The sequence below is a fragment of the Lolium rigidum genome, chromosome 3 (genome assembly GCF_022539505.1).
Source record: "Lolium rigidum isolate FL_2022 chromosome 3, APGP_CSIRO_Lrig_0.1, whole genome shotgun sequence".
Lineage (NCBI taxonomy): Eukaryota > Viridiplantae > Streptophyta > Magnoliopsida > Poales > Poaceae > Lolium > Lolium rigidum.
Window position 1 is genome coordinate 152,537,492 of NC_061510.1, and position 12,755 is coordinate 152,550,246.

Consider the following 12,755-nt stretch of genomic DNA (forward strand, 5'->3'; position numbering starts at 1 on the left):
CTTAAACAAGTACTTAGTGAATTAGGTGAAAACTAGACGAAAGCAATCGAACAAAAAGAGCTAGTATATGAGACAAAATATGACGGTCGCTAGTGAAGCTCGCAGCGCACAGCAAGCAAGTATAGTCGAAATGGGTAAGAATCACAGGTCAGCTCTGGTGCCCGTTGGGAGTTAGCACCAGTTAGGCCAAACTAATGACCGCACTCCCTTCGTCCTCTTTCACCTCAAGCTATATATTAATATATATAGTACTAGCACAATGCCCACACGAATGATGGACATGGTAGCTACGGCTTTTGCTCCTCTACACTCCTAAGTAAGATCACCATGAACCAAGAAATCCTAATGACCAAACAGCCATCACAGAGTCAAGAAGAAAATGGACAATCGCCACAAGAAAAACAGCCGCAGCAGGCCTACACCGCTCAACAAGGCGGAGGCGCGACGTCGTCCAGCCACCACCGCAAGATCACGCTGATTCCGCTCGTCTTCCTGATCTACTTCGAGGTGGCCGGCGGGCCGTATGGGTCCGAGAAGGCGGTCCGCGCGGCGGGGCCGCTCTTCACGCTGCTCGGCTTCCTCATCTTCCCCTTCGCGTGGGGCATCCCGGAGTCTCTGGTCACCGCCGAGCTCGCCTCCGCGTTCCCGGGCAACGGCGGCTTTGTCCTCTGGGCCGACCACGCCTTCGGCCCGCTCGCCGGCTCCCTCCTCGGCACGTGGAAGTACCTCAGCATCGTCATCAACATCGCCGCCTACCCGGCCCTCGTCGCCGACTACATCGGCGGCGTGGCCCCCGTGATCGCGGAGCCCGGCAGAGCGCGCACGGGCACGTTGATCGGCATGACGCTGTTCCTCTCCTTCTTGAACTACGCTGGACTGAGCATCGTCGGGTGGGGCGCGGTGACGCTAGGCATAGTTTCGCTGGCCCCGTTCGTGCTGATGACGGCCATGTCGGTGCCCAAGCTGCGGCCGCGGCGGTGGGCGTCGCAGGTGAAGGGGAGGAAGGACTGGAGAATGTTCTTCAACACCCTGTTCTGGAATCTCAACTACTGGGACAGCGCGAGCACGATGGCCGGCGAGGTAGACCGGCCGGAGCGGACGTTCCCGAGAGCGCTGGCAGTGGCGGTTGTTCTGATCGCCGTCAGCTATCTGCTGCCGCTTATGGCGGCGACCGGCGCCACGGACGCACCGCCGGATGCGTGGGTGAACGGCTACCTGGCCGATGCCGCAGGTATATACGTACAAACACTTACGTTACTACTATCAGCTAGCCAGGATCATTATAGCACACTACGTACCTTGTATTGTATATCCATTGGAGTAGAAACGTCTGCCTTGTGTATATCTGTCAGCATATCCGTTTTTGTCGCTCATATTCCTTAGTTCCCCAAGTTAATATTTCTTTCTTGGTAGAAGTGATACTCTTGGAAAATTTCTGCCAAAAAATATATATTTCAAAATGTTAAAAATATTTGACAAAAATATTTACAGTTCCCACAATATATTGTGTTCCTCAAGATTTTTAGATGCATGTAGTACCTTGTACCATTAGGAACAGACACTACGGGAGAAACAGGCGTTGCCGTGCGACCGATCGCACGGCAAAGAGCCTATTTTGCACGGCAAAGGCTTTGCCGTGCGTCGACGCACGGCAACGTCTGCACGGCATTGTCCCCGACGGCAAAGACAACATTGCCGTGCGCCTGACCAACTTGCCCGGCAAAGGGCTTTTCCGTGCGCGCGTTGCGTTGCCGTGCGGCAGCCGCTTTGCCGTGCGAGCTATCGTTGCCGTGCGTGCGCTTCGTTGCCGTGCGGCTTTTCTTTGCCGTGCGGCAGATCCTTTGCCGTGCGGCCACCCTTTGCCGTGCGGCAACAATTTGCCGTGCGGCCACACTTTGCCGTGCGGCCACGCCCCACCACGCACGGCAAAACTCCCTCCAGGCACGCCGGAGCAGCATACCAGGTCTACAGGCTTGCGCCACGTGGCGCCTTTGCCGTGTGTATGCACACGGTAAAGTGACCAAATGTCCTTTGCCGTGTGCATACACACGGCAAAGGCCCCTGGTTTTTTCATTTTTTCTGTTTTTCTTTAATCCTTGCATTTCAAAATTGCATTTCACATATATATAACATATACAACATATATATTCACCATAGCATCACCAAACACATGAACAACACCACAAATACATCGAGCACACATAGTTTATGCATAACAAGTGCAATGTCCACAAATACATCAAGTACAAGTGCAATGTCCACAAATACATCAACACACATCAAGTACAAGTACAATCCATAACAAGTGTAATGTCCACAAATCCATCAAGACCATGCCATCAACCTTATTGTCCTCCTCCGCTTCCGCCGGCCTCATTGTCATTGCCTTGTGAATAATTATCTATAAGGTTGATGGAATGAACATTTGCATTTGCATTTGCATATTGAACACTTGAACAAGTACAAGTAGCGGGTTGGGCACAAGAGGACTCACCGAGGTTCATGCTCCGGATGATGTTCATGTTGTTGACGGTGATAGGTGTCCCCGGGGTCTGAGTGGGCGGTGGCGGCATCCACATGGAGTAAGGTGGAGGAGGAAGACTCCCCGGTGGAGAAGACAGAGCCGTCGTCTGCCTTATATCTACATCAGCAACTCCGTTGTTGTCGTTCATGTGTTTTCTTTTTTTACAAAAAAATCATAGATATATTGATAATCATCGACAATAGTAGTAATAAAAATTATGAATAGGTGCTCGAATCACTTGCGATGACTACCGACACTAGCACGAGCCGAAGCCGCACCGCCATCCCTGCCTCTCCATCATCGGGGCCGAGCAAAGTTTGCTGTAGTAGACATACACAAAGTCGTCGTGCTAAGACTTTAAAGGACCAACACACCAGAATGCCGATCATTGGCAATGATAATAAGGGCAGATCGAAAGAGACTGGCATGTGTTATATTTCTTGCTATAAGTAATATTGTTCGGTTTAAACAAGGATCGATAAACTTCACATTAATTTCGTCTTAAAAAATAGAAGATTGCAATTTTTAATTTAGTTCTGCTCTCTCAAAATACTAACCGAGAAGACATACACTGCTTTCGAATGGTGTACCCTCCCCTTAGTATTACCTTTATTATACCAAACAAGTTTATGCAAAAAAAAAAAAGTACGATTATTTATGTTTGTAGCCTAGTTTCTTTTGTGTATGGTTCTGCACCAACCTATACTCTCTTTGCTTCCCACGCTTCAAAAGGATGCGGAATTCATGACAAATTCCATGGTTAATCAGATGAGCGAGGACAATGGACACTATTTTTGCCCTTATTTTACATGCGTGTGCATAATGAAAATAGTGAATGTTCTCACACCACCGTAAAAAAATTATAAATAATTAATTAATTTAAATTTTTTCCCACAAAGACATACTACTCCCTCTGTCTCATGTAGATCTATCGAGAACTTAATACAAGTTTCATAAGATCGAGAGAGTACGTGTAATTCATGTACAATTGCCCGCTATACTGTTCCGTGAGATTTAGCTGATTCGGAGGGTTGTTACTGTGGACGGCCCGCTACACATCGGTTGGCCACCCGGGATTGGTGGCTTACAGCCGTCCGTTCTGCTCAACATAGGACCGACGGAGAGCTGCATGCACTGATCGTTTCTTCCACGCCACATGGTAGAGCTACCAAACGCAAACAGTGCACAATCGAGCGAGAGCTGCATGCACTAAGCGATGATTAGGACAGGCCGGGACCCCCTCACGGATAGCTATCCCAGAATAAGGTGGTGTCGGCCCATTTAAACCACCAATCGCTCTTAGGTTATGACGCGCTAGTTGATCGCTGTCCAAGTTGTCCGGTTTTATGCTGGTTTTTATTTTGATTAATTTTTGAAAACTTCAGATTTTTTAAATTGTTCAATTTCAAAATTATTCAGAATTCAAAACTTTTCAAATTCTGAAATTATTCAAAAATTAAAACTGTTCAAATTTAAAATACTCGTATTTCAAAATTATTTAAATTTAAAAATGTTCATATTAAAAAATTAAAAATGTTCATATGTGTTGCCCATCCAACATGGAAGGAACATGTTGTGAGGCCATATCCAATGGGCCATGGCCAGAGTCAAGCAAACAGTATGCATAGCTTACATTCGCCAAGTATGCAGTTCTATTCTTGTTATTGTTGATCTTGTAATTTAGAGTGCGCAATTTTTTACATTGGTTTATTTCCTCGAATAACCATAACACGGTTCCAATAATCGCGCAATATTAAAATGTCTTTTATCAACAAGAAAAATCGCACGGTACTTTGCTAGAATCGAGTTCGGCCAAATCGAACCTATATATGCAAGCCAGAGACCTGATGCTCTTCTCCACTCCGGCTTTGGATGCTCGTTGACTAATCCCTGGCTTTTGGTTGCTGTTAAAAAAGATAGATGTGATCTCTGGTGTTCTATCTAGCTGACCTGAGGGTCCTTTTGTTGGTTTACTTTGCTTCGATAGAAAATTTCTGCCGATTCTATCGGCTGGTCTGTAATAACTCTATAACGCTAGCATTAGCCGCCCCCCCCCCCCCCCCCCTCCTGCGATGCAGGACTATTGATGTTTTTTCGTTACTAGCACAAATGCCCGTGCGTTGCTACGGGAGAACGAAAAAATTTACTCACTATGGAGACTCTCTTTCTCCTGTTTTTTCTCCTTTGCATATATCATGTCTCACGACCTCTTCTTCCACTTCACCTCTCTACCCACTTCACTTGCCCTTGGTTTAGCATTGCCATCTCCACCCTCCTTTGGTCTTGTTGCTTTAAAAATTTGCCATCTCACGTAACCTGATGAAACATCAAATAGTGATGTCAAACTTTGTGACGTACTAACCAAATCTACGTAGGTTAGTCTAGGGGGCAACTCAATAGGAAGTATATAGGCTAATTTGCGCCTGCTTCACCTTAGTACATCATTAATAAAAGTGGGGATATATGATAAATTTCTGGTAAACATCAACAAACTTAAAATCCTGAGTTGGTGGAATCTTTCATAACAACCAACTAAACAATACTACTCTCTCCATCACGTTTTAGGTGTTTTAGGTGTCGGAAGTCTAGTTGAAAACATTTTTTAAATATCCATCCTTCCTATTTCGAAAACGCGCCAACGGATCCCCGATCCCCGATCGATCTTAGCCTCGCACCGGCGGAATCATGCGCTTGGGCTCCAGCTTCGCGCCGGCAGGCCTCCCGCGCCTGCAGCATCCCCAACGCTCCTCGCAGCCATGTTGGCCTCGCGGTGGAGCTCAGAGCGTCGCGCTGCGTGAGCTCGCCTCTTGTCGCGGGGCCCCTGCTATGTCTTGAGCTGGTAGGTCTGCAACACTTGTTGATTTTACTTATACTTCACCATAATCTGCAGCATGGGCTGATTTATACGCATCAGTATAGTAGCACATGTTGAAGAGTTCAGAGTCTAATTTTGGAACTGAAGACCGTATTAATTCTATCAAAATAAGAACACCTTGATTATCTTGCCCCTCACCTAGATTCTTTCAAAATAAGAACAGGTCAGGTTATATGCCTCCTGAAAGGTTATGCATCTATGAAAGATAACAACTACTCCCTACTCCCATTTGCAAGGATAAGTTCATACTACGCTGCATTCCCATTTGCAAGTTAAGAGGGATTAGGTTGCTTGTATTTTTGGAAAAAAGTGGTTTGCTGGCATTAGTTTACTACTGCAGCCGGTCGGATTATTGGAATCTCAAAAGAAAAGAAATACATCAGAAAATAAAGATCTCAGTATCTTTTATGATTAGAAAGTAGCAGTAGTAACGGCAATGTAAGCAACTAATACTATTGGTCAGTATGTACCTAAGTTTCAGAGATGTGGACTTCGCTTGAAGTTATTGTCTCCGCTAACTGTGGCAGAGACAAATAGCATGTGGTATAATGTAGTGGTATCTCCAAAATTAAGTCAACTAACAGTACATTTTACTCCCCTAGTCGTGGCAGAGACAAATAGCATGGAGTATTTGTAAGGAACAAATCTACCTGGCAGATGCAAAATGGAGTACAGTACTTGTTAGTTAGCTAATGCCATATATGCCATGTACACTTACCAAATTTGAGTTGCCAAAATGCATTTGGTCTTGTCTGACCATCGATACCAGATTCCTTGCACATTCTTGATCTACCCAAGCATGGAGTACTAAATGGCCTCCTTTCTCTGTCAGCATCTGTTGCAAAGTGAGGATATTTAAGTATACAATATTATCCAGATCTTAATAGTGACAAAAATAAGGAGATCTCATAATTATATAATATGCAAAGTGAGGATTGTTTTGCACTTTTTCTGCTGTATATTCTGCCATATATCATCAATAACAGTGCAAGCTAGCCTTAGAACAACATTACATCACCTGCACAACGGTACATCATCTTTGGGCCATTCCGTTTTAACAATACAGTCTAAATAATCCCACACGATAACACATAGAAGAATGTTTACCTCATCTCTCATGTCCTCGACGGCACCTCTGCTATTTCCTAAAACCTCGTCCAGCCCTCCTAGTATAATTCTGAAAGCATCAATCTACATAAAGAAACACCAATTTAAGCGATCAATCTAAATATACCTCGAATCCATTACATTTGCCACAAGTAAAATGTCAAAGGAAAAATAAAGAACCAATGAGCAGATAAGCATCAGAAGAAAAAAAAAACTAAATATCATAATGGTAGGTAGGAGCAGAAATATGGTCGCTACGGTCTTAGCATATAATACTTGTATTAGATAAGCATACATGCATTACTTTGTCTCACTAATAAACCAAAAAGAAACATGACTGTATGAGGTAGTATAGAATAGTTAAATGGTGCAACAATAGATGTACAACAACTGCATATTCATTTGAAAAAATAAATACATAATACGACAAGTTTGAGCATCCACGTGGCAAGGGAACTGAAGCTTTCTCACATGTACAACAACTTTGATTTATAATTCCGATATACATGCCAAGCACAAACTTGTTGAGTAGTATTTGGCCAGGCTGCAGCCATTGCACTACTTAACTGAATAGATTGATCTATTAAAGCTACCGCTGGCTGGTTCCCATGCATGGCGATCTTAAAACTCTCTAACAGCCACTTAAACGACTCAAATGATTCATCATAGAGCAAAGCTGCACCAAAAATAATTGTTTGCCTGTGATGATTCGCGCCAAGGAACAATGCCAATGGCCTGCCATATCCATTTATCTTGTATGTTGTGTCTAGACAGAGCACATCGCTGAAGTAGTTGAAGTCATTTCTAGATTTTGGATCTGCCAAAAAAAAAGTTGGTTAGCTTGTCATCCTCATCAATCTGCACGGTATAAAAGAACGAGGGGTTATCCATTTGCATAGTCTGCAAATATTTCAATATGGCTCCACCATCGCCAGGTTGCATCGTATTCATGCGCTTTGAGTGGAGATAATTCTTATAATCTGCTGGGAGGAGGGAAATATTTCGAAGGAAACCAACTTGTCTCACAACAAGATCACCAGTTGCTTTTGTAGTTGGTGTCACTACAGAATCATCTGGCAGTTCTGTTTCCCCAGACTGAAGTTCCATCAATATCCTCTGTGACCTTAGCATATGCATCGTCGAAGGAGGGCCAGCTGATGATTGTGCTCTGCTTTAAAATCAGTGATTCCATATTTACACTCTAGTGTGATTTTAATAATCAACCGTGCTGGACAGCCAATTCTTATATCTAACCTTGGCTTCTTGGCTTCCAATGAATTCTTATCCCTGTTGTAACCCTCTCTTGAGCACACAAAAGTCCTTACTTTGGTAATATTTTCAGTAGATTTATGTGATGTGCTTTTTCGAACACTAAAACCAATATGCCCAGCATATTTATTGTAGAATTCATATGATATTTCCTCTCAAATTCCATGTCCACCTCAGGAACCAGCTTAGCAAGCGAAGCCTCGTCTATAGGTGATTCAGTTTCTATCATTCTTCTCATTTTCCCCTGAAGAACCAAACATAAATAAGTTCAGTAACAAGAAAAAGGAGGCACATTTAATTGTACCAGACCTTAACCAGTACCACCATAATAAGATGAAAACAGTAAACGGATCTACATGGTTGGGCCACAAAGTAAAATTCAACTCTGAAAAGATCTATTTTTTATGGTTTAGGTACTTGTACAACTTGAAAAAACTCACCACAACTAACTGGAATTAAAGACATTGCAAAGGTGAGGAGTAAAAGATGTTATTACAGATGGAAAGCGAACCATGTCATATACAGTAAGGTAAAAGTAAATTGGTGTGTATCTGTGCTACATGATATTGGTCCCCTATACTTTATCCAAGTACTGAAAGATCCTAAGAAAGGAATCCTCTAATGTCATTATCCCTGATGAAGATGGCTAGTGCACCAGCGTATCCTCACCATTGCCTCTCCCAACAGTCTATTTAGTTTCACTAAAAGGTAAGGGAAAAATCATTTGATAATAACATGCAAGTATCTAACGACATTGACCTACAAGTGCTTCAGAACTGTAGAGAAGGCAGTAGAGAGATAATGTAAAGCTCAATTACCGTCTAGTTTCTACAGACAATGTGCAGCAAAATCCATCTAATTTTTAAATTTAAGCATAAAAATCATGGTATGTTAATATGAAAATGTGCCAGAAAACGAAATTATCTTCCATCCGATTTGTAGCTATATTCAAAATCAGCACAAGAACTTGAAGTTTGCCATGTTAAAAAGCGGTGCTTGAACCTCGGTGTGTCACAATCAATTTTGTCAATTCACAGATTTTAAAACAGGTGTACACGTACAGATTGGTGATTACAACTTCTTCCAGCATGAAGCAAAATTTGAAATTAATCTAGCACAGAACAGGAACATCACCATAACTAATCTGTTGGTCTCCGTTCCAAGAAATTTTCCGTCTCTCTGGTTCCATGGTTTGGGACTTACCTCCAGACTGTCGGGTGATGAATCCAATGGAGGCGGTCGGCAGCGAAGTCCTGCTTGAGAAGGAAGGGGCGGGCTGAGGTGAGTACCGTGGGGACGAGCTTCCATAACCTCGAGGTACCGCGCGCCCTGCATCTCACACCACTATGCAGAACCTCGTGTGTGCTGAACCAACTCGCCACGGGTAGCGCCCCTGCCGGCAAGACGGTGGTTCCTTTACTCCAGCCGAAGGAGGCACGCGGCGCCGCCTGCCGGAGATGGACCGACAAAGAAACGATAACCTAGATGTGATGTGATTCTGTTCGTTGTTTGGTCGTGAGGAGGGGGAGAAAGAAAGGAGTCTGTGAAATTGGGCCAGGCCCATAAAGGCGACAAAATTGACGAAGCGGGACGACGAGAACGGGAGGTACGCGTGTGCGGAACGGGTTTGACGACGAAGGGTTTTGACGTATTGGCAGAATAAGGAACATGTTCCTCCTTTTTAAGTAGTGTAGATGTAGATTTCTTGGTAATGAAAAATCGATCCCCTGAGAGGTGGATCGCTTGGAAAAAAAAAAATATGCAAGCCAGATTACAATGCAGTTCATTTCCCGACAGAAAAAGTGAAATTTGCTGTGTCGAAACAGGCATCATCGGGGGTCGCTGGCTCAAGTACTGGACGGGTGCCGGCGCGGTGATCTCGTCCATCGGCATGTTCGAGGCCCAGATGAGCAGCGGCGCGTTCCAGCTCCTGGGCATGGCGGACCTGGGCCTCCTCCCGGCGCTCTTCGCTCGCCGCGCCGCAGGCACCGGTACCCCGTGGGTCGCCATCGTTGCGTCGACGGCCGTGACGATTGCCGTCTCCTTCCTCGGCTTCGACGACGTGGTCGCCACCGCCAACTTCCTGTACAGCCTCGGCACGCTGCTGGAGTTCGCCTCCTTCCTCTGGCTCCGCGCCAAGCACCCGGAGCTGAAGCGCCCCTACCGCGTGCCGCTGCCGCTGCCGGCGCTGGTGGCCATGTGCGCCGTGCCGTCGGCGTTCCTGGCCTACGTGTGCGTCGTGGCCGGGTGGAGGGTGTTCGCCCTGGCCGCGGGGCTGACGGCGCTCGGCGTCGGGTGGCACGGCGCCATGAGGGTGTGCAAGGCCAAGAAGCTTCTCAGGTTCAGCAACGCGGTTGTTGCTGCCGACTATCGGGAGGCCGATGCTGGAGAGACAGTCTGAATCCGGCCGGGAAGAGAAATACTGTATTATCGATTGGTTCAGGAGTTGGCATGTCCCATGTAGTTGTTGCACTGGAATTTCTTCTGATTTTCGTGGACCGAACTAGAACTTTTGGTGATCAGTACGTCAGATCAGGTGAGGTTGATTTGGAGCTAGTAAACACAATTCCAAGTCTCTAAATAGTATTGAAGCTGTGTATAGCTGTGTATATATATGTTGGCCTTCAACTTAAGAACATGCCAGGCTAGCCGCTAGCGTATTGTGTCCTGGATGGTGCTCAGTTTCTTCAACTTTTATAAGCAATGCAGATCAAACACCCAGATACGCTCCACATATATACGGTCGATTGTACCATCTGAGAAGTTTAACTGGGAAGTCTTTCATCTCAAGGAAAATATATTCAGAGTTAAGCTCCCTAGTAAGCAAGATAGTAAGCAAGAGGTACAGAGATTGAAGAATTTTGGCACTTATATCTGTACTGACAGGGATTCTTGTTTGGCTTTTGACTTCTGGTCATCAGTGGAGGAGCCTCTGTACATGCTACCAGAGGTCTGGGTTCGAGTTTCAGGTTTGCCATCGGATATTAGATCGGATTACCTATCCTTATGGGGAGTAGAAACTTTATTTGGAAAGATACTCGATGTGGATATGTTTTATACTCGTAAAAATAAAATGCTCAGAACCAAGATTGGATGTCTTGATCATAGACTTATCCCAGCAGGTAGTGACATATTTATCAGGAGGGGGTTTTTAAAACTCCATTTTGAAGTGGAAATCGAGGATCAGTCTCAAGAAGTTAACATGGTGGATGCAAATAATGGTTTTGATGGAAATGATGGTGCAAATCATGGAGACGGGAAGAATGGAGGTGGTCATGAGATGGACATTGACAACAAAGAAAATGATATGGACGCGGCATCCAAAGATAATGAACAAGATGCTTCGAGTATGCATAATGGAGTTGATGGAATGCAAGAGCAATTGTGTAATTTAGATGCTATTCAGATTGGGAAAATGCATGAAAAAGAACATTTTTACAATTCATTATCTCATGTTGATTTTGTTGCACTAAGAGACGAAGTTGGCTCAGATTTTCATGCAGATTCGCTGTCCAGAGGATCAGCCTCGGGATCTGGTGCAGTCGGTGCCCGGGAGGTGGGACGGCATCCTGCCATTAGGCAGGTGCTGCCCGCTGATCAGCTGGCGCAGCATGCAGCCAATGGGAAGCCGCTGCATGCTGGCCGACAGCCGCTGCATGCTGGCCGACAGCCGCTGCAGGCCTGCAGGTCCCCTCTGCCGCACCGTCGCCTGTGGCTGGGTCACATGCGTGTGATAGCCAGGCAGCAGCGGGCGGCCACCAGGGAGCGCCATGTGCAGGCGAGCGGCTGGCGCGAGATCTTCTGAGGCAGACGAGCGCTCGCCGGCCAGGGCTGTCTCGCCCGTGCCGTAGATGATCCGGACGGCTGGCGCAGGCGGGCCAGGACAGGGCATGGTGGCCGGTGCCAATCATTGCCAATGATTGGCATTGATGCTCCAGGTGTGGTTGCAGCTGCTGTGTCAGAGGGATTCGTTGTGCATGACAATGGCGTGGGCAAGGGTATTACCTCAGTTCCAAATGATAAAAAAAATAGAAATGTTGTTGATATGGGGGATTTTCAGCAATGTAATTTAGAATTTACTTTCGACCCTTTATATAATGAAGATGATCATTATAATGCAGGTTTGGGTTTGGAACCTATTTTGGTTGGTTCACTGGAACAGTCTAAAAGAGGTACTACAGATAAGGTGTTGTTACCTGCAAGGGGGGATCTTGCTAACATGGGCCTTCAGGACTCGGTGGGGGATTGCCTCCTCTCCAATGTTTGTTGGTAAGTCTTCAGTTAATTCATGGACCTGTCCAATGACTGCAAAATTTACTGTTTGTTTATCTCTAATAGAATGTCCATCTGAAAATATTTTAGTTCGTCCTACTATGGAGGAGGTTATTGCTTTTGGGGGAATTCCTAAGACCTCGTTAGGTGTGAGGACTTGTGCTAGCCTGGGTTGCCAGCCTAGTGTGGATATGCCTCAGATGGAGAAGGCAATAATGAATGCACAGTTGATGGATGTTTATTCTAGTGCAGGTAAGTCTTTGCCTCTTAATTTTTCTATTGTTAATATACCTGATTCTGAAATTATTCATAAGGCGGAACGTTTGGGTATATCCTTAGGTCAATCTAAAGGGGAGGTAGTAAAATCTATTAAAAGAGTTAAGTTGTTAGAAGAGGAACGAATGTTAACAATTTTGCAAAATAATATGGATGAGAATGTGAATAAGGAGGAAGATCCTTCGACTCTTCTGATGTCTAAAGTTTTTACCCTTTGTGAAGATTTAATTGAGGATGATGGCATTCCACTGGACTTAGATGATCATTTGGAACATCTAAAGACGGTAGTTAAGGAAAAGAAGACTAGGGTGAGAAAAACATATGATACAAATAATATTCGTAAAAGTACTAGGAGAACAATTAAAAAATAGTTTTCATAATGCAGAATCTAAAAGGAATGAATTGGAATCCTGGTGGTTTTGGAGATACCGC

General features: G+C 45.0%; 1 protein-coding gene across 1 annotated transcript; it reads left to right on the plus strand.

Annotated features, from left to right (window-relative positions):
* Positions 1-321: 321 nt before the first annotated feature.
* Positions 322-10,176, plus strand: LOC124695684 (probable polyamine transporter At3g13620). The gene is made up of 2 exons (XM_047228508.1): positions 322-1,231; positions 9,602-10,176. The coding sequence occupies exons 1-2, from the start codon at positions 328-330 to the stop codon at positions 10,174-10,176; spliced, it is 1,479 nt and encodes a 492-aa protein (XP_047084464.1). The 5' UTR covers positions 322-327.
* The last annotated feature ends 2,579 nt before the right edge of the window (positions 10,177-12,755 follow it).

Bases quoted from the DNA above. Each gene is read 5' to 3' on its own strand.
- LOC124695684 (XM_047228508.1), top strand. From the start codon at position 328: ATGAACCAAGAAATCCTAATGACCAAACAGCCATCACAGAGTCAAGAA. The intron at 1,232-9,601 runs GTATATACGTAC...GTGTCGAAACAG, and splicing joins CTACCTGGCCGATGCCGCAG to GCATCATCGGGGGTCGCTGG.